Source organism: Panthera onca, chromosome F1 (assembly GCF_046562875.1).
Source record: "Panthera onca isolate mPanOnc1 chromosome F1, mPanOnc1 haplotype 2, whole genome shotgun sequence".
NCBI classification, from domain to species: domain Eukaryota; kingdom Metazoa; phylum Chordata; class Mammalia; order Carnivora; family Felidae; genus Panthera; species Panthera onca.
In genome coordinates, this window is record NC_138355.1 from 40385927 (window position 1) to 40408316 (window position 22390).

General features: G+C 37.2%; 1 protein-coding gene across 5 annotated transcripts in view; it reads left to right on the forward strand.

The window, feature by feature from the left end:
- The window catches only part of PTPRC (protein tyrosine phosphatase receptor type C), a 120638-nt gene that overhangs the window by 85618 nt on the left and 12630 nt on the right, over positions 1 to 22390 (forward strand). For all 5 annotated transcript variants that reach the window (XM_081791903.1, XM_060644035.3, XM_060644034.3 and 2 more), the window contains 11 exons: positions 8342 to 8450; positions 9160 to 9194; positions 11841 to 11950; positions 12399 to 12489; positions 12580 to 12656; positions 16461 to 16497; positions 16594 to 16691; positions 17396 to 17521; positions 19353 to 19510; positions 19735 to 19870; positions 21973 to 22122. In XM_081791903.1, the coding sequence (XP_081648029.1) occupies positions 8342 to 8450; positions 9160 to 9194; positions 11841 to 11950; positions 12399 to 12489; positions 12580 to 12656; positions 16461 to 16497; positions 16594 to 16691; positions 17396 to 17521; positions 19353 to 19510; positions 19735 to 19870; positions 21973 to 22122 (1127 nt within the window). The remainder of the gene's footprint in view (positions 1 to 8341; positions 8451 to 9159; positions 9195 to 11840; positions 11951 to 12398; positions 12490 to 12579; positions 12657 to 16460; positions 16498 to 16593; positions 16692 to 17395; positions 17522 to 19352; positions 19511 to 19734; positions 19871 to 21972; positions 22123 to 22390) is intronic.

A 22390-nucleotide genomic window follows, 5' to 3' on the forward strand; every position in this document is an offset into this window, starting at 1 on the left:
TTTACATTCGTGCTTATATTTAATTATTAAATGTTTATATATTTCCTATCAAGGTAATATTTTGTTTTCTGAAAAAAACATGTGTAGGTGAATAAAACAATATTGTTTTATTTTTAATGTTTTATTTGAGTGTAGTTGACACAAATACTACATTAGTTTCAGCTGTACAATGGAGTCATTTGACTTCTCTTCAATTTATCCTATGCTCACCACAAGTGTTCTTACCATCTGTGACCATATAACACTATTACAATATCGTTGGCTATATTCTTTCTGCTGTGCCTTTTATTCCTGTGACTTACTCATCCCATAACTGGCAGCTTGTATCTCCCACTCCTCTTCACCCATTTTGCCCCCCCCCCCCACCCCGCCTCTCATCTCTCTGGCAACCATCAATCCGTCCCCTGTAAAATACAGTATTTTAAATTCAATTAAGAGATTCCATTATTAAAGGATAGATTTCATAAAACAATTTGTAAGAGGATGTATCTGTATAGACTTAAATTATGAGTATGCTTATGACATTTTTCATGACTGTTAACAAAACATGTTTGTTTTGTGTACCGTTTTGGAGACTTACCTATTTTGTCTTATTCTGTCCCTCAAAGTTGAGCTTGGTAGAGGCAGGCATTAGATACAAATCCGTCCGGATTTACCTAACTACAGCTAAGATAAAAATCGCTTAATAACAACATGGCGATTTAATTTTTTATCATTGCTATTTTAAATATTTTGATCAAAATAAAGTTGCAGATAGAAAAAAATCACTTAAACTTAAATGTCATTATAACAATGACAATAACAGCTGTGTGTCACCACTCCCCACTCATTGTCCTGCTCACCAAGACAGCCACTTTTCACAATTTCTGTTTTCAGTTCTTCTTATGGTTATCTCTATAGGGGTAAAGAATATTAGCTGCTCCTCTTTCTAGAGTTAGTAACATTGCCCATGGATTTCATCCTACGGAGGGAGAAGGCAGTACACTGTTTTAAGTTTCTCAGCTTGTTCACCATCTGTATGTTTGTAAATTAAATTAAATGATGTAAATTTCTGTGTTGTGTTATCAACTGTAGACAGTTTCTTTTACTTTTTTTAATGTTTATTTATTTTTGAAAGAGAGAGAGAGAGAGAGAGAGAAAGAGAGAGAGAGAGAGAGAGAGAGAGAGAGAGAGAGTGGGGGAGGGGCAGAGAGAGAGGGAGACGCAGAATCTGAAGCAGGCTCCAGGCTTGAGCTATCAGTACAGAGCCCAATGCGGGGCTTGAACCCATGAACCGTGAAATCATGACCTGAGCTGAAGTCAAGTGCTTAACTGACAGAGCCAACCAGGCACTCCAACTCTAGACAGTTTCTGATGCTATCATTGCAATGTCTCAGTCTTACTCTCTTACACACACATGCATGTGTGCAAGCACTAATGCCTTATTTCCCAAAGTCTCTGAAAAGAGGAAAGATATAAAAGTTCATGTTCCAAACTGTTGTCCCAGGTCCCATGTAAAGTTTCCATTCTTCCTGCTCTGATTTATTAAATAAAAGCTTCTAATACTAAATGCCCACCAAATTCAACCGGATAGCTTTGATTTTATTTCCATATAAATACTTTTCTTTTATAATTCCTTACAATAAAAACAACTCCATTGAATTTTTTTTTTCTGCCTATGCAGATAACTTCTAGCTGCAGCACCTACTCTTGGGAGTCATAGACTCAACTGGACGTTTCACACTCACTCACATTTTACTAGGCCAGATGTGATACCATTTCACTCAAGGAGACACAGAACAGAAAACACAGTGCGCCAGCAAGGGGGGGGGTAGCGATAGTGGTCACAGTGCCCATGGCAGCCCTGGAACTGTTCTTTGACCCTCCCAGAGGCAAGTGAGATGTGAGAGAATTGGGTCACATGTGTGGGTGTGCTGGCTGCCCTTGCTTAGAAGCCCCCTGTTAAGAAAGGAATCGGTATCTCTTAGAATAGTTCCTTGGGAGTAGCTTCCAGACATGCCACAGGGATTGTGCCCAAAAATGAGATGTGCCCTGGGTTACTCCACTCAGGGAGACCGAAAACTGGGGCTTGCACCAGGACAGTGTGGTTCACACATAAATCTTCCTGTCCAGGTACAGTTGAGCAACCAGGGATCATTTTCGTCATTGGCAACATTGCCTAGAAAGGCAGCTAACATTCCGCTTTATCAGATTTCCATGTCCGTGGAGCTAGAGTGTTCTCCCATGGTCCCTTCCTCACCAAGCAGAAAAAGTTTTATTGACTTCACTCACGATGGCATTTTTGTAATAGATAAATGACAGAATGAGGTTTTAATAGTAATGTCTTCACCAGGAGAAGTCTTGGGTTGTGACTTGCCAAGAATGCACCTCCTAGAAAAGTTTTGCTGAGCTTCCCTGGCATAAGACTTCATTAGCCACACGTTGACAATGTTCCTGAAAGAGCTCCTGGGGCCCTTTCTTCCTGTACTGATTTGGACTACCTAGGTGTACAGCTTAGCTACTGTGGTAAAATTTTCCTTCATTAGTTTCCTGTTTCAGAATTGCTACATCTGAATCTCATTTGTTAAAAAAAAAATTACTGGTATATATTCTCTAGTGTAAGAAGAAAATATTCTAATTCTGGCACACAAAAAATGCAATGCTTTAATTCTACTCTGGCACTTGATCCATAGGTTGACCTGGCATAGAATTCTGAGTTTAAAAACCTAGTATTGAAAAAGTATTTCTGTTTCGTTCTCCTGCATCCAGTATTACTTTCTAATGCCATCCTGTTTCTCGTTCTTTTTCTGTATTCTCATATCTTTTTTCTCTTTGGGACTTTTAGGCTTTCCTCTTTATTCATTGTCTTGCATGAGTCTTTTCTTGTATACTGTTGGCTTTTGTGACCTGGAGACTTCTATCTCTGAGAAATTTTTTTTCATTCCACTTTTTTTTTTTTTTTTCCTGTAATCCTTCTGGAGCTCCTGTTAGTCCCATTTTGGAACTCCTAAGTCAAATTATTATTTTGGAACCCCCCCTTTATTGTTGAGGATTTCTTTGACAGTTCGGTTCTTATCAGCAGTTTGATCAAAGTTACAGGGAGACCATAGAAAAGGTTGATTAGAAGTTCTATGGCCCTAATCAAAAAGAATGAAATCTTGCCATTTGCAACTACGTGGATGGACCTGGAGGGTATTATGCTAAGTGAAATTGGTCAGTCAGAGAAACACAAAAATCATATGGCTTCACTCATATGAGGACTTTAAGAGACAAAACAGATGAACATAACGGAAGGGAAACAAAAAAAATATAAAAACAGGGAGGGGGACAAAACGGAAGAGACTCATAAATATGGAGAACAAAATGAGGGTTACTGCAGGGGTTGTGGGAGGGGGGATGGGCTAAATGGGTAAGGGGCATTAAGGAATCTACCCCTGAAATCATTGTTGCACTATATGCTAACTAACTTGAATGTAAATTTAAAAAATAAATAATAAATTATTAAAAAAAAGTTCTGTAGCCCTTCCAGGGACTGTTGATTGAGGAGATTCCTTGTAATATTTATGATTTGTTTTCTCCAGTGCCATTTATTATCTCTGGAAATTAATCAATGTAATACTTCTTATAGTAGTGTTACAGTGTAGGGGAATGGTTCTTCCCATAGTAGGGCAGAGGGACAGGTGTTCAACCATTTCATAGGCAGACACTGGCTTTGCCCTCCTAATCTCAGTCCTGGGCCACATCCCTGCTCTGTTCTGAGCCTGATTTTACCTTGAGTCTCTTAACCTTTTCCTTTCAATTTTCTCAGAGAATAAACTTCTGTCTCCTCCCTGGAGTGTCTTTTCAAAGGGTGTTTGGTTTCTCTGTAAATAGACATTCAACTGTACCATTTTTGGTCCTATGATTCATTTCCACTGTCTATGTGCCTCCAAATTTGAGACTCAGGCATTCTGGGTAACTGGTATGGATCTTATGCAGTGTGCTATTTTGGTGCTGGCTTTCTCTCCTTTGTTTTCTACCTTCCAAAACTTGCTGAAATCTCTCTAATTTCCCTTCTCCCATTCTTTCTGGCATTATGGATCTATGCCACTGTTAGCTCTTTAATATTAGCAGAATTCCTGGAAAGAAGGGAGAGAGACATGTTCTTAGGTCATGAAATATATCTGAAGTCTTGGTTGTTTTATCATTAATAAGTTTATCAAGACAAGTCTGAAGCTACTTAATGTTTCTGTAGAATGGACCCTAATTAATTGCTATGGAATGAAACGCTTACTCATAGTCATTTGGGGCAGTTTCTTGCAAAATCTCAGTTCAAGGTGTCCTGTTTTTCTCGTAACATGCTTTCATTTTAGTAATTTCCTTGAGGTGGATGAGTTTAGATGATTGTTCCTCTGATGAGGTTTTTATCCACAAATTCTGGAAACAATCATGTCGATCAATATATACACCAGTAATCACAGGTTTATTGATAATTTTAGTGAAAAGAATTTGAGAAAAACACGTTGGGTCATTTTGGGAGTCTATTGCAATAAGAACTTCTCTAAAATATTCAATACAACCCATGTATCCTCACAAAATCCTTTTAAATAAAATAAAATCGTTCCCATTTTATAGACGAGGAAATTTTAACTTAGATAATTCAATCAATTTATTTTTTGTTTCCAGTCAAAGAAGTGGTGGAGCCAGAATTCAAACTCAGGTCCAACATCTGCCAGTCTCTATTTGAAATTAATTTATTCTTACTATTAAGAATTTCCAGTTATAGACATTTTGAACGAGACACATGGTCTCTGGCAGCTGTCTGTTTAGCTGGGTCATTTCCATCTTTCAGGTTATAGAAAGTCTCATGCCCAAGGCCACTCCTGAACGTGTAGAAAATAAGTTCCCCTTACTTTTTTTCCACCTACTCACTCTTTCATAAATCTAAGGAAAATACATTATTATTTTATTTGTTGGTTTACCTGTTTAGCACTTTTTCCCCCCAAAAGAATGAAAATTTCTTTAGAACTGGTAACTTCTCATGCCTTATATTCTGCTGTATCTTTAGAGACTATCCCAGTGTAGCACTTCTCAGTAAGTATGGGGTCAATGAGGGGTACCCATGAATTAATGTAACCACAGATGCTTTAACAGATAAACCTCCAAATCCCAGTGACTTAACAGAATTGAAATTTATTTCTTACCCTACACCAATTGGTAGGTGTTTGTGTGCGTGTAGGTGGTGCGTGTAGGTAGGTTCTACATATTCATTCAAAACTCTAGGCTGACATAGCGTTTCCATTTTTCATATATAGCTTCTAATTTTGCTATGGTTGCCAACATCCATCCGGCAACCTGGAGAAGAGAGTGTGTAACATCTCTCCAGAGGGTTTAAGCACCAGGTCTGGAACTAACATATCTCACTTCTACCTTTATCTCAGTCACATGGCTACACTGAACAGCAAGTAAAGCTGATTCAGAAGGAAAAGAAAACAGGTGGATTCAGCATTAGCCAATCTCTGCCACAAGAAAGAAAGGAGGGCTGATTAAATACCCAGCATACCCAGTCTTCTCAGTCTTACCAAACTGCTTCAAATGTATTATTCCTGTATTGTTTTAAAAACATGATTTAGGGGGCGCCTGGGTGGCTCAGTCGGTTGAGTGTCTGGCTTCGGCTCAGGTCATGATCTCACAGTTTGTGAGTTCAAGCCCCCCGTCGATCTCTGTGCTGACAGCTCAGAGCCTGGAGCCTGCTTCAGATTCTGTGTCTCCCTCTCTCTCTCTGCCCTCCCATGCTCGTGCTCTTTCTCTGTCTCTCAAAAATAAATAAATGTTAAAAAGTTAAAAAAAAAAACCCATGATTTAGGATGACTGAATTTCAATTTCCTCATCTAAAATAGTAAGAACATCATTTCCTTTCCTATCTCCATTAGCCAGAGCAAACCATAGTAGCAATATATAACACTGGTGCACCACTCCACATCCCTTTGGTGTCCTCCAATCCCTCCATATACAATGTAAACTCATAATCAATCATTATGATCACCCTTGAAATTATTCTTGAATCCCTTGATCCCAATTGATTCCAATGTGGGAATCGCCCAATTCCCACATCCAACAGCTTTCTTTTCTCTCTCCTGCATCATTATTTCCCTTCTGTGCTAGATAAGTCTAATCGGTATGCAATTGTTGAAAACAAACAGCAACCACAATATTTCTTTTGACACTATTTCCTCTTCAGCTACCCCTTTATTTCATCTCCACACCCCCCACCTCCCAACAGTAAAGCTTCTATGAAAGAGATTTGTATTTTGACTGCCTCTGGTTCTTTTCCTATTTTTCTCTTGGGTCTGCCTATTCCACTGAACTGCTCTTGTCAAATCCAACAATGCCTTCTCTGATAGTACATCAAAAGGTCAATTCTCAGTCCTCATTGAATTTGACTTATCAACACCATTCGTCATAGTTGATTACCCCCTCCTCCTTGAAAGACTTCCTTTTAAACTGGCTTCCTGGACACGCTCTTGATTTTCTTCTATTTCACTTGTTAGTCTCCTTTCCTGGTTCTATCTTTCCTCTCCAAACTTTTAATATTAGAGTGTCCGAGGACTTAGTCTTGGGATTTCTTTCCTTTCTATCTAATTTTAATTTCCTGGTGAATTATTCAATCTTCTACCTTTAAATAACAGCTCCATGATGAAAACTTTCAAATTTATGTCCAGCCCCAGACCCTTTATTGCAAGATTTATGGTACAAGAGTTCCACATTTGCATGTTCAGGCTTCCTATTTGGCATCTCCACTTGGATGTCTAATTATTTTTCAAATTCACAAATCCAAAAGTGAGCTCCTGCTCTCCGCTGCACCCACAGTCTTCCTGATGGCCATTAATTATAACTTCATGTAACTATTTCTACTCACTCTAGAGCCACCAACCTGGTATGAACCACTGCCATATTTGCCTGGATTATGGCATTCTCAACGAGTAGTCCTAAAAACCTGTAAAATGTGTAGTCAGAGTATATCACTTCTCTGCTCAAAATCCTGCAGGTGCTGCCTGTGTAACAAAAAAGCTAATGTATCATTAAAATGGCTTCCAGGCCCTACAAATCTGGCCCTTGCCTCTCCCCTCTCCGTGTCATACTCTTACGTGGCAGCTCCTGTTGCTACCCTTCACTGGCTCCACTCCAGCCACATTGGCATTCTGGCTATTCCTTGGACATGCCGGCCATGCTCCTACCTGTGGGTTCTTGCCCTACCCTTCCTTTGCCTCAAACAGGCAGACTCCAGATATCTGCTTAGCTAACTCTCTCACCTGCTCACAGTCTTTATCATCTTCTAACCTATGTTACCATCTGCTTATTTATTATGTGCACTGTTAAGTGTCTGTCGTGTCAGTAGGTCATTTCCATGAGGACACGGATCCTTGTTTTGTTCTCTGAGATATCTTATGTAACTAAATCAGTGTTTGGCATACAGTAGGACTCAAAACTTTTTTTTCTTTTTGAATAGTGAGTAATTAGTCCTTGTATGTCCAAGACACCGTGCCAAGTGTTTATTGTAAATCAATTCATTTAACCTCATTTTTGGAATTAGGGAATGGAGTCACAAACATAATGAAGATTCTAGCCAAAGCCCCACCTAGGAAGTGGTACAGCGAGGGTTGGAACTGAAGCAGTCTAGCTCCCAAGTGAGGCCCTGGTTTCACTGCATTCCTCTCTGCCCTTTCATTGTATATGAAAAGTAGGAGATACTCCCCCAGGGCAACGGATGTTTCCAGTACACTGTCTTTTCTCTGTCCTTCTCCAGAAGAGGGTATGATTTCCCATTAAACCCTGGTGAACATTTACATCAGGATAAGTAATCCTAATGGTAGAAAGAAACAATTTGTCCTTCGGTTAATTGATTTTATACCTCAATGGTAAGAAAGTTTATCTGTGTGGGACAGAAGCCTTTGTGATCTTTGTGGGAGGCTATCCACTTGTGCACATAAAGTTACACCAAATGAGTTTCTCTCTGAGATCTATAATAACTAGACTCCCTCTCTAATCCCTTCCAAACGGAGTGACTGAAAGAAAGAGAATTAAGTCTAAATGATAGCATTGCATAAAAGAATAGCATTTTGTGGAAGGAGAGTTTCTCTTCTGTATTCTAATTGCTTTCTTAAAATATAAGATGTTTTTATTTGTTTTGAATAATATGGGCAAAATATACAATATCAGGAATTTATTGTGTTTGGTCTCATTCTAAAAAATTTATTTGTTTGAAAGCCTCAAAAGACATGGACATAATAAGAATGAAAGTATGTTAAATGTGATTATTCAAAGAACCCAGCAATGTATTTGACATAATAATCTCCTTTCATGTGTTATGTTTCATTTCTAGATAATTCTAAAGCATTGATTGCATTTCTGGTATTTCTGATCATTGTGACATTCTTAGCCCTGCTTTTCGTTCTCTACAAAATCTATGACCTGCGCAACAGAAGGTCCAGGTAAGAGTTGATTTCAAAATGAAAAGTAGTAGTAATAATGATGAAGACATCTATCTATGAGGCAAATTTAGAACCAGTTACGTATAGAATGAGAAGCAGCATTAAGTCCAGTTCATCAATGAACTTTTGATCAAAAACTTCACAACATCTTGTTGGTTTGTAGTAAAGAGTAACATTTTCTACAGTAATACTGTTATAGATTTTTTTAATAATAACAAAGGGGGAGAATAGGTATTTATTCTTTTAGTTAAAAGTGGGTCAAAGGGATGTAGAAATGATAGAGGCAAAAAGAAAAGAAAGAAGTGTCGAGGGAACTATAGGTATTTCTTTTGGCCAGGAACAACCATATTTTATGAAAAACAAGAATTTTAAAATAAAATAATTTAGTCACTTACCTGAGTTTAGCAGACAACCCTTGGTTGGTTTCTTCCTTCCTTCCTTTTTCTTTCTTTCCCTCCATTCTCCTCCATCTCCTCTCCTCCCCTTCATTCTTTCCTCTTTCCCCTGCTAAGCTCCTTCCTTCCTCATCCCCCTCCCCCTCCCTTCTCTTCCTTCTCCTGTCTCCCCTTCTCTTGTCCTTTCTTCTTTCTTTATCCTTCCTGCTTCCATTCCCTCCTTCCTTCAATACATTCATTAAATATAAATCAAATCCCAATTGAATTCTATGTTTCTTAAAAAATATGGACACTTACGTTTCTTATTTTCACAGTGATATAGATGAACAGCAGGAACTTGTTGAAAGGGGTAAGTATACCAATTTTTTAACTGATGAATATCCTCCTCATATTTGAATCTATTCATTTTAAATAAGAATTCAACATTTTTTATCTAACCTAGACTTCCTCTGTTGATACAATGAAGAAACTTAGATTCACTTATCTATTTATTCAATTAGTAAGTACTATGAATTTCCAACTATTTGGCAAGTATTGTGCCAGAGCTGAATATATGGTAGTGATAGGCCACAGACCCTGCTCTTAAAGGGTTGAAAATCTAATAGAGGAAGGCAGAAGTATCAGCAAATATGACAATGACTTGGTAAATGCCATAGTGGTTGAATGTGTATGCTTCTAGAGAAAGATAGAAGATAGAAGCTTGTGAGTGGGAAAGGCAGGCATCTGAGTCACCTAAGATTGTGGGGAGACATTAGGCCAACAAATAAGGGAGTTCAAGAGTAGACAAAAAGTCACATAGAGATAGAGGTAGTAAGTGTGCTCAAGTCTCTGCAAAGGTTAAAAGGTGGGATGGTGGCTGTTTCCACATAAGGCCCATTTAAGGACATGACAAAACATGCATTTTGACTTAAGAGAGGAAAAGAAATCCCATTTTTTCCCCTTCTTTTTCAACCTGTACATTATTTCTTTCATTTTTTAAATGTGATTTTGATCCATTAAAGGGGATAGAGGTAAAGATTGAAACTGTTTACAATAAATAAAATGATCTGTCTCCTCATAGTCAAGACAGGAGAAATTTAAGAACTCTTCTGTCTTGTTTTAACTTATCTCTGAAAGCTTTCCCTCTGCAAAAGCAGGTACCAAATCAGTAAACAAAAGCTTTAGTGTTGGTTCTTTGGAACCTCTCATTGACTTTATTTTCCATTGCAAAATCTATCACTACTTGATATTGCATTATATATTTTATTTGTTAACTATCCTCCCATGACTAGAATGTAAGCTAGGGATGTGAAAGTGAGATTTTTTTCCCCTCATTTCACTGCTCTATCCCGAGTATCTATGTGAGTATATGGAATTCAATAAATGTCAAAGAATGCATAGATGAATGAGATGAAATGTTCTGAGGATTCGTTTTGAAAGCCTGAGGGAAGAATGAAGAGCACAAGAGTAACAAGTACCTGAGCAGAGAAGGGGAATCAATTTCAAGGTGTCAGAGCAGACTAGGGGGGGGGGTCAAAGAAGCATTTTATCTCAAAGTTCATACTAATTGTCCATTGGCATGCATTAGAACTTACCCAAACCCTCTAAAACCTCAAAGGTGGCCTTGAGTTCAGAACGAATGAATACCAGAGGTTCCCAACAACCCAAAGAAGTGACTGTACACGGCCAATTTGATAGCTGTATTTGGACGGAAATTTCTGCAGACACTAAGACAAATGTGCAACCTTAATGGACATCGTCTTGCATCATCTGATAGAGAACACTGACGTGAATAGGAGAAACACATTTTTTACATGAGTGGCAGTTTATATTCGCTTAATCTTCTGAAACTTTGCTTTTCAGGAGCCATATACAATTGTAGCTCTTTATGGGTAATATGTATTCTTACTCCTTAGTAAGTTATGAAGCAAGCATACCATATAAAGTGCTTCGTACTCTGGAGGCCTAACACATGAACACAACTTGTTCATAGCCTAGTATAAAGGGATTAGCAAATTAAGCTGAGTCTTTTTTTTTTCAATATATGAAGTTTATTGTCAAATTGGTTTCCATACAACATCCAGTGCTCATCCCAAAAGGTGCCCTCCTCAATACCCATCACCCACCCTCCCCTCCCTCCCACCCCCGATCAACCCTCAGTTTGTTCTCAGTTTTTAACAGTCTCTTATGCTTTGGCTCTCTCCCACTCTAAGCTCTTTTTTTTTTTTTTTAGCTGAGTCTTGAGTATAAGGATATTAATCATATTCTCTTACTTGTCTGTTTACAAAATTCCATGATAACTTAAATGTGGAAATAATGAAAGGAAAAAATAATAACTATGATATAGATAAATAAGTATGGTAATTGTTATATTACGTTATGTGTTCAAACCTTAGCATTTAGTCAATGAAACACTAATAAGAGTGTCAGATTTTTTTTTTTTAACAAGTAAAGTTGCATGCTTTTATTTTATTTCAGAAGACTAATTTGCAGCAGTTTAAAAGACAGATCAGTATGGGGAAAAACTAGAGACAAGGAGAGGACTTGGGAAGATGTAGTTACATGGATGAGGAGGGCTGCCTGCACCTGACCACTGGCAGAGGGATGGAAAGTACCCAGTCACCTACTGGATATGGAGAGGGAGGGAGAAATCTATAACTGTGGAAGTTTCCATCTTAAATTAGTTTGTGAATGGTGATCTTGTTTACTGAGATTTGAAATACTGGAGTAAAGGAAAAATGATTTTTACTTTGGGCATTTTGACTTTGATGTACATGTGGGATAACCCTTTGGAAAATCTGGGAGATTGAAAGGTTAAAATAAAGCCCAGAAGAGGTCTGGAGTACAACATTTAGAAGTCATAGGTGAATCTTTGTATGTGACTGAGACTTTCCAGGTAGTATGCGTGAGAAGGGAAAAAGCAAAGGATTAATCCAAGCGATAAATTTAATGAAATTTGTATGAACATTTGAAAGATGGACATAACCCTAGTCATGAATCCTTAATATGTTTAAAGATGATGAAAAGCAACTGATGAGTGTGGAGCCAATCCATGCAGATATTTTGTTGGAAACTTATAAGAGGAAGATTGCTGATGAAGGAAGACTGTTTCTGGCTGAATTCCAGGTGTGTGCTCTTCTTGATACGTGATGAGAAATTTACTCAACTATCAGGATAATTCCATTTTAAATGTATTATATAATGATTTGTCTTTATAATTTATTCTACGTAATCTAGCAACATAGTCAAAACAGATATTATCAGCAGATATTTATAGACCAGAAGAGATCGTCATAGTCATGAAACTGGCAAATATTTCAAAATAATTCTTTATTTTATCATTATTAGTTATAAAGTTGTGTCACAACTTTATTCTCAAAGTAGCCCATCAGTCATTTTTAGTATTTTTTGCATAATTCCTAATAATGTTAATTTCAATTACTCCATGCAACTTGTTCATCAGCAAAAAAGAAATACGTTCCAGGATGTCTCATTTGCTCAAAATGGTAAGTGGCAAGGGGAAAATTATTTTTCTTGAATCTGCCATGACCCAAAGGACCATTATGTCTTTCAGAGCATTCCACGGGTATTTAGCAAGTTTTCCATCAAGGATGCTCGAAAACCCTTTAACCAGAACAAAAATCGTTATGTTGACATCCTTCCTTGTAAGTACTCATTGAGAATTGAATTTCTATATGTTTAGGCTACTTTATTATTCATTATTTCACTTATTTATATTTCTTTTCTTTGAACAGATGATTACAACCGTGTTGAACTCTCTGATATAAATGGAGATGCAGGATCAAATTATATAAATGCCAGCTATATTGACGTGAGTAAAAACGCATAACTGCCAGATTATTTTATGTCTTTGTTGTTTTGTCATTGTATCTATACAGTCCATTCAGTTCTTTCTTTGTCATGTCAAAAGTTTAGAAATATTATTAGAAATAGTTTGAAGTAAACTCCTCATGTCACTTACATAAACAACAAAATCATTAATATCTACAGGAATAGTTATTTATTATTTGTTATTCATGCTAAGTATATTATAAAATTTTTCTCTACCAAGAGTGATACTAATAATTAAAATACTCTGGTGCCTACTATTGTGCTGGATATTAGACTAAATGATCTGTGTATGTATTTCTCATAAGAGCCCCACATTTGCCCCGACCACGCACACCATACTCACTGTAGAGGTGAAGACTGGGAGACTCTGGTTAATTAGTTATCCTTATCCTCATTCAATCAGTAAAAAGTTGAGCTGGGATTCAAACCCGGGTCGGCCTGACTCCAACTTGTTGTTCTTCAATTACATAACATTGCATTTCAGCAGAGATATGCTTCATTGTCCCAGATCATTTGTTCGTCATATTTATCCAAAAATAGACGTTGCATATGGTTAATTTATCCAAAATATTTTAAAATGTTATTTATTATATAATTGCTGAATAAGTAATGCATCACACGTTAAAAAAAAAAATAAGCAGTGTAAAAACAGGGAGACTGAAAAATAGCTTCTTTCCACCCAATCCACCATTTGTGCAATGCTCCCACCTACTACACAAGGTAACCTCTATATTGTTTCTTATTGATCCAGTCCAAAGGCACTAACATTTGTTATCTTCTCTTTATCCAAAAGTGTTAACATAATATTCACATTTTTCTGTGCCATGCTTTATAAACCTGTAAAGTTATGTGATTTGTGTGTGTGTGTATATATATATATATATATATATATATATATATATAGTAATGATACAATAAAGATATATATGGATATATCCTTATAATAATTACAATACCATACATTACAATAATATCATTACAAGAACGGGGTTTGACAAATCTTTTCTGTAAGAGTCCAGGCAACAAATATTTTGGGTTTTCCAGGACATACCATTTTTGTCACAACTACTTAGCTCTGAAGTTTAGTGGCCACAATTCCATACACAATGTGAATGCGTTCCAAACTTTTTTTTTTTTTTAACAAAATCAGGCATAAGTTGTAGTTTGCTGACCCTGGACATAGAAAATTTCTGCATTTTTTATATTTTACGAGTCATTCATGGTATAGCTGTATTGTGATTTAGTCAATAAGTGCCTATATTAATGGACATTAAATCTGTTTAGAATCTTCTGTTATAAACAATGGTTCAATGAAAAATCTTGACTTACTATTTTACAATGGGTTTTAGTGTATCTAGGATAAAATACTAAAAGAAGAATTTCTAGGCCAAAGAGAATATCATTTGCAATTTTAAAAGATATTTCCAAATGGTCTTCCACTGGGTCATACCGATTTACATTCCACCAGCAATATATGAAGAATGCCAAAAAAGTTTTTTTGACAGTAAAATAGTAGACAAATTGTATACTATGCTATAAGGCAATTCACCAGCTTTTCTTGCAGAAAGACATTGAAACTGAGGTTTGCTTATTTCGATGTACATGAATATATAATTTTTTAGTGGAGTAGGTAAAATGGTCAAATTATATTTGTTTGTTTGTTTATTTATTTATTTATATATTTATTTATTCACATGGTATCTTAGTTTCCTATGGCCGACATAGCAAAGTATTACAAACAGGATGGCTTCAAAAAACATAAAAGTATTCTCTCAAAGTTCTGGAGACAAGAAATCCAAAATCAAGGTGTCAGCAGAGACATGCTGCCCCTGAAGGGTCTGGGGGAAATTGCTCTTTGCCTCTCCTAGCTTCTAGTGGTTCCTGGCAATCGTTGGCCTTCCTAGTCTTGTGCCTGTATCACCTTCAAATGTGCTTCTATGATCACATGATCTTCCCTGTGTGATTCTACAGCACTGTGTCTCCTTTCTCTTATAAAGACAACAGCCATTTGGGGCTCCTGGGTGGCTCAGTTGGTTAAGCATCCAACTTCGGCTCAGGTCATGATCTCACGGTTCGTGAGTTCAAACCCCCTCTCAAGCTCTGTCCTGACAGCTTAGAGCCTGGAGCCTGCTTCAGATTCTGTGTCTCCCTCTCTCCCTGCTCCTTCCCCACTCCTACTCTCTCTCTCTCTCTCTCTCTCTGTCTCTCAAAAATAAGTAAAAAAAAATACATAAAAAAAAGAAGACACCAGTCATTAGATTTAGAGCCCAGCCTCAGAGGGGTATAGCCTTATCTTCCACAAAGACCTTATTTACAAATGAACTCACACTCTGACGTTCTGAGTAGATATGAGTTTTGAAAAATGCTATTCGATCCTCTACACACATATTCTGTAAAATGAAAAAAAATATTTAAGAATATTTTTTATTCAGATCATTTATGAAACATTTTTACAAGTGGAAGCAGGGCTGGGACTTTTCTTCTCAAGTATTCTGTCCCTAAAGACATCACTTTAACCTGTACTAATGTCCTGCCTCCCATCGACTTTGTTTGATACAAGACAATTTTGTATCCTTGCTTGCTGTTGTCCTTGTAAGCTCTATCCCACGCAACAAATGACATGTGCTTATGATATTCTTATACCATTTCTTATTTCATTCCTTTTTAATATTATCCTCAAAGGGTTGTTTATAATCACAAGCAACAGTTACAAATGTGAGGTCATTGTCTAAAGATAATTACTAGTACTGTGCCATAATTTTGACCTCCATTTTAACCGATTCTGCAGGTGACTTCTGTAGGCTTTCACAATTAGCATTGATATTTATTTTAGTATATAGGGTTTCTTCCAAACGTTGTTTTTCAAAGTAAAGTAATTGACAGAAGATTTTATAAGGATTTAGATAATCTCTGAGAAAAACCCCTTATATTTCCTATTCAAATATATGTGGGAATTATGGTATCGACTTTTACTTATTTGTCTCCAGCAGAACTAGGAGCTCCTGAAAAATGTGTCTCAGCTTTTAGATAGGTACTTGACATATTGTAGCCCGTTAATAAATAAGTGTTGAACGAGCTAATGTATAAATAATACTATGTCATGAGATAGAAGTTTCAAGAAGTTACTAATATTAATCCTGAATTCTTGTGGCCCATGTAACAATATTTCACCTAATGGGAGAAGGTTGGCCCATGTAACAATATTTCATCTAATGGGCGAAGGTTATCTCTCTGAAGGGCTTCTCTGATTGCTGAGGTGAATTTAAGGAATATGACATAATTTGGAAGAAACTAGCACAATATCTTATTTGCCTCTGTCCTCCTTCTTTGCCTTGGTAATAGGAGTGGAAAAAGCAAACATTGTAGGTAGTGAAATTAAAGTCACTCTTTCTCTTATCTACAATGGCAGAAAAGGAGTCTAGGGAATCGGTGGTCTATCCCAGCGCTAGTTAAAAGGTAGATGTGTGGGGATAATGTCTGGATTACTTTTGTAAATTGCTGCATCATCCCGATGAGGATGAAGTCCAGTTTTCAAAATTGTTTTGGATATATAGCAAAGATACATAAAGGTCACGAATGGTGTTTGTAAGTGCTAACATGTTTGGTACAGTTTAAAGGGTGACCATGAGTTAATAAAATCCCCCTTATGATTTGAAAATGTCCAGAGAAATCCACAACCAAGAGACGGTGGATCTAAATTAACTTCCTCTAACTCATGATTTTGCACATAAAGAAATAATTGAGTGTTCAGTAAATGATATGCCTTTGTGTGTTTTTTGAACAGGGTTTCAAAGAACCCAGGAAATACATTGCTGCACAAGGTAATTTATCTGACAGTCTAACACTCTTTTTGAAAATTGTTTCATAGCGCTTTTAAGAAGGTATTTCTTATCAGTTTGTGTTTATTTACTTCCTAGGTCCCAGGGATGAAACTGTTGATGATTTCTGGAGGATGATCTGGGAACAGAAAGCCACAGTCATTGTCATGGTCACTCGATGTGAAGAAGGAAACAGGGTAGGATTCATAGGGTAAAGGTTGGGGTTAGGAAAAGAGTGTTGAATCATATTTCAAAACACACACACACACACACACACACGTGCTGGATGACAAAAACAGAGAGTTCTCTATTTTAATCACTATGACACTTGATTTGAACTTTTTACACATGTAGAAAAATAGTGTCCATACCTAAATATATGTATATATGAATAAAATTTAAGTGTTTCTGCTTAATTGCTGGACTTACATTTGACTCCTATTTCTTTGCACTATTGTTACAAGCTTAGTGCATTTCTGTGAAATGATTTCACAAGTACTTGAGAATACTTGAAAGAAAACTGTCCTTGGGCAGATACATGGTAATTCATGGAATGGGACTTTAGGAAGCGTGAAAGCCTCCCTATCCTCCAGCCTGAAATTAACCACATGCAACCACATCATTTCTGCTGACAACCGAGCACATCTCCTTTTAATATGCAGCTAAGCCTGGGAAGATCATCCTCTGGCTACGTAGTATGAAGGAAATCTATCAGGGCCATTAATGGGAAATGGAATACATTTCAAGCATCACAGCTTAAGGTGTATATGTACTTAAAGGAGAATACATGAATGTTTTGAGACTTTCAGATGGATGATTTTTGTTTTGTTTTTTAAAGAGTCTTAATACATACATTTGTTTAAATTAAAAACAAAAATTATTAATATTTTTTAAAATATAGAACAAGTGTGCCGAATACTGGCCGTCAATGGAAGAGGGCACACGGACTTTTGGAGATGTTGTGGTAAAGATCACCGAGTACAAAAGGTGTCCAGATTATATCATTCAGAAGTTGAACATTACAAACGTGAGTTTGTTTCATCACATATTTTTTATTTTCATACGGTTTGTCTAAAAATACAATTATGGAATTAAATGTGAGAAATTATATCTAAGAAAAATTATTTTTAACAACCTACAGGAGGAGGAGTTGGGTTAGAACACAAGCCAGCAGGTCAAGTTAAATCACTGGTGAAAGTAGGATCTGTCTGTCCAAGTCCTATCAAAAGTATTTATAATTCTGTGACTCTTGACATATAAAGAAAAGAGCTCTTTAACTGTGTTGAATAAATGACTGAATTATCGAATGAATGGTAAAATGGCCCTTATTCTCTACGGGTCTATTAATTACCATTATGGAAAGAATATACACATGGCACAATTAAAGACTACTGTAAGAAATACAAAGCACTAACTATGTAGTAAAGATAAAATGTTAGTTTGGAAAAAAACAGTCGGTAGGGCTTTAGATAATAGTTAAAACAGAGGTCCTCACGTGTTCTAGGATACTGTTTTTATGAAAAATCCAGAATAGGCAAATTTTTTAAAAGCTTATTTATTTTGAGAGAGATAGAGTGGGGAGGGCAGAGAGAGAGAGAGAGAGAAAAAATTCCAAGCAGTCTCTGCACTGTCAGTGCAAAGCTTAATGTCGGACAAATTGTGAGATCATGACATGAACCGGCATCAAGAGTCAGATACTTAACCGCCTGAGCCATTCAGGCGTCCCCAGAATAGGCAAATTTATGGAGTCAGAAAGCTGGTTAGGATTGCTTGGAACTGAGGGAGGTGAAGCAGGAAGAGGGATGGCTGTAATCAGTAGGGGTTTCTTTTGGGAGTGGGTAATGAGAATGTCCTGTAATCAGATAGTGGTGATGATTGTACAACTCTGGGAACATAATAAAAAAAATTATACTTTAAATGAATGAATTTTATGCTATGTGAATATATCTTAAAGCTGTTTAAAGATGCAAAAACACCCCCTTTCAATTATATATTTCTTCCAAGGCCTTCTAAGGCTCCCATGGCATTACTAACTACTATGGGCCACAGAGGGCTCTGGAACAGTGGTTCCACCACCAATAGTTTGTGGTTAAATACATGATGGACTTAGGCATGACACCCCCACCCCATCCATACTTACGGGTAATATGTAGATCTGGTTGCATTGCTTAGTCTCATCATTATTCTTAATTAACATAATCATTTCCCATCAGACAATTACAACCACCCAAGTCTTGTTGTTTCTTCTGTTACCTAAATGTAGGTGGTTCTTCTTCACACCAGGTCAGAGAACTATGAATTACTCATCTTGTAGTGATTATCTTGAAGTTGGGACAAATACGAGCTATAGTCTGGGGCTGAGTTTCCTCAGTTGTCTCTCTACAGTCTGAGCTGACCTTTCTAACGCTAAGAAGTATAGCATTAACAGAACAATTAATCAGACTTTCTTCACATGAAGAAAATTTGCTGGCCTACCAAGTGGAAATGTTTCAAAGAGCTGTGAGAATGGCCTTTACGTCATATCTTTTTCCACCTACCCACACTCCCATTTTTTGGTGTGTGTGTTTGTTTTTGCTGTTTGGTTTTGGCATGGCAGCATGAAAGTTCCCAGCAGTTTCCACGAACTTACCACACCTTGCTTACCTTACTGGTAAGTTATTGCTTGCTGGTTAGTGCATGCCACCCCTGCATGACATCTCAACTCCTGGTGATTGATTGGAAAGGAAACATGTAATAATGGCTGAAAACCTTTGCACGAGGAGTTTTTGATACTGGATTCCCCCCTGCCCCCACTTATGTATGTCAGAAAATTTGCTTGCAAGAAAATCATCTCAGAGAAAACATTATCTCTCCCCTAGAAAAAAGAAAAAGCAACCGGAAGAGAGGTGACTCACATTCAGTTCACCAGCTGGCCTGACCACGGGGTTCCTGAGGATCCTCACCTGCTCCTCAAGCTGAGAAGGAGAGTGAACGCTTTCAGCAACTTCTTCAGTGGCCCCATTGTGGTGCACTGCAGGTACATGGAGAACTCCCAAGGCCGGCACCAGTGCTGTCCCAAGTCTTCCTCTTGGGCTGTTAGAGAACACCTTTGCCTTCCTTTGGCGATTGCTGTTTTGGAAAACAGTCTGTGAGGAGAGACTTTTATCCTTTCCTCTGCTTCACCCCTGTTGTCTTTTCATTTCCCCGCCATGATCATGCCTTCACTTTGTTTGTTTGTTTGTTTGCTTGTTGTTTCGTCAGTGCTGGTGTTGGACGCACAGGCACTTATATTGGAATTGACGCCATGCTAGAAGGCCTGGAGGCAGAGAACAAAGTGGACGTTTATGGTTATGTCGTCAAGCTAAGGCGACAGAGGTGCCTGATGGTTCAAGTGGAGGTATGTGCTCCCCTTCAATCACTGTTATCCCTTTTGCTTTTTGACTGAAGTCTTTTTGTGGCGGGAATGGTGATCTTCAAAGAAATCCAAATTCTTCTCAACTGAGTGAAAATAGTTTTCTTTTTATTTCATGAAAACTAAATCAATTGATAAGCACCAATTATAGTTAGGAACATTTCGTGTTAGTGGCTGAAAGTCCTGCAGAAGAAGGATGATTATAAATATATGTGAACAAACAAGCACACCAATTAATAATAAGATACCATTTACACATGTTAGAAAGGAAAAAAATAAACAAAAACACTGATAACTAATTTGATAGCATCTCATAAAATTAGAGCTAGGGACACGGAGTAGTAGAGTGAATAATAGCCCAGATTTTGAAGTAGACTTCCAAGGTTCCTATCTTGCTGTTAATTCTTAATGGTATGTACAGTTTCACAAGTTTCTAATGTTTCTGTGCCTCCGTTAAGTCATCTGTAAAATGGACACAGTGATATATTTACCCTATGACACAAAGGTAATCCAAGGAAAATGCATAGGCAAGTCTCTGGCACAAGTATGTAACCAGTAATTGTAAGTGATGGTTATTATTGAAAATACCTGCACTTGACCCAGCAATTCCACATGTATGTCTATACCCAAGGGAAGCACTTGTAAATGTGCATAACTAAAAACACGTGCAAGAATGTTCATTGGGGGCACCCGGGTGGCTCAGTCGGTTAACTTTGGTTTTGGCTCATGTCACGGTTTGTGAATCTGAGCCCTGCACTGGGCTCAGAGCTAGGATCCTGCTTGGGATTCTCTCTCCCTTTCTCTCTCTGTCCCTCCCCTGCTCACACACACACTCTGTCTCTCTCAAAATAAGTAAATAAACTTAAAAAAAAAAAAAGAATGTTAAATTCAGCATTGATAGAACAGCAAAAGGGAAAAAAAAAGGAAGCACTTTATGGGATAAAGGGCAAACAATACGTGGACACACAATTGCATGCGGCGCTACAGTGAAAGGAATAATCTTAGTCTGTACCTATCTATCTGGTTACATGTTCAGATGAAAACAAAGAGTGAATAAAGTCACCAAATGAAACATGTAAGATATTATTTATACCATTTTATTTAATTTCTTTATTATTTTTTTTAAATGTTTATTCATTTTTGAGAGACAGAGAGAGAAAGAGAGAGAGAGAGAGAGAGAGCAAAAGCAGAGGAGAAGCAGAGAGAGACAAAGACAGAGGATCCGAAGTGGGCTCTACACTAACAGCAAAGAACCTGATGCGGGGTTTGAACTCACGAACCGTGAGATCATGACCTGAGCTGAAGTCGATGCCTAACCCACTGAGCCACCCAGGCGCCCCAATTTACACAAATTTTAAAAAGCACACAAATCTGTACAATGCTTACAGATACATGGGTGTCACTATAGAAGAATAAAAATAGATTGTCAACCAGGAACAAAAGGAAAACTTATCTTGTGGAAAAAGTAAATGGGCTAAAAGGATATAGTCAAACTCAGGAAACTAACATTAGTAGTTGAAGAGGCTTGAATGTTATCACAAATTTGTCACTTATTTAAAAATAGTGGATTCAAATATGATAAAAATGTTAGGAGTTGTTAAATGTGGATTTGGCGTATTGTGTTTTTCTTGATAATTTTCCCTATTTTAAAAGATTCTAGAAAGCTTTTTTTTTTAATGTGTTGTATGGATTATCAATTTGATTTTTTTCCTCTTAGATATTTATTATAGTTTTATATATTAGTAATTTGACTCACTGGCTCAATAATGGTCACTGAAGGAAGTAACAGGTAATGTTTTCTAATTTTTAGGAATCAAATAAAAGTTATGCACTACATAGTATATGTTTAATCTATTTACCAAGCTATTTTTTTTTTCTGCAAAAATGATCTGAAGTGGAATTTGCTCACATTCCAGAGAATTGTGAGAGCCAAATTCCATACTATTCAAATGTTATGGGCATTGGTTTTCTTTTACAAACATTGTCCCAATCTGAGCACAGTTATAGAGATGCATAATTTATTTCAATATGATTCATAAGACTAGAAGTTAGCAATTAATTATCCATATTTTTCTTTGAAATTGTAGGCACAGTATATCTTGATCCACCAGGCCTTGGTGGAATACAACCAATTTGGGGAAACAGAAGTGAGTTTGTCTGAATTACATCCATATCTACTTAACATGAAGAAAAGAGATCCCCCCAGTGAGCCGTCTCCCCTAGAGGCTGAATTCCAGGTAATGATGTGATAGCAATAATAATAGTTACTAAAGTTAACTTTCACGAGGGCTATTTTCTGGGGGTGTGCATTCGGCATGATTCCTGAATTTGGGCCTCACCATAACCAATGGAGTACAGATGAGGAAACTAAGACAAAGGGAGTTTAAGAGAAATACCTAAAAGCACACAGCTGTTATGCAGGAGACTTGTTTAAGCCTAGAAATGCGTCCCCAGCCCTCCCCTTTTAACTATTTCTCATTAAGCTGGTATAAAATAAAGTGTCAA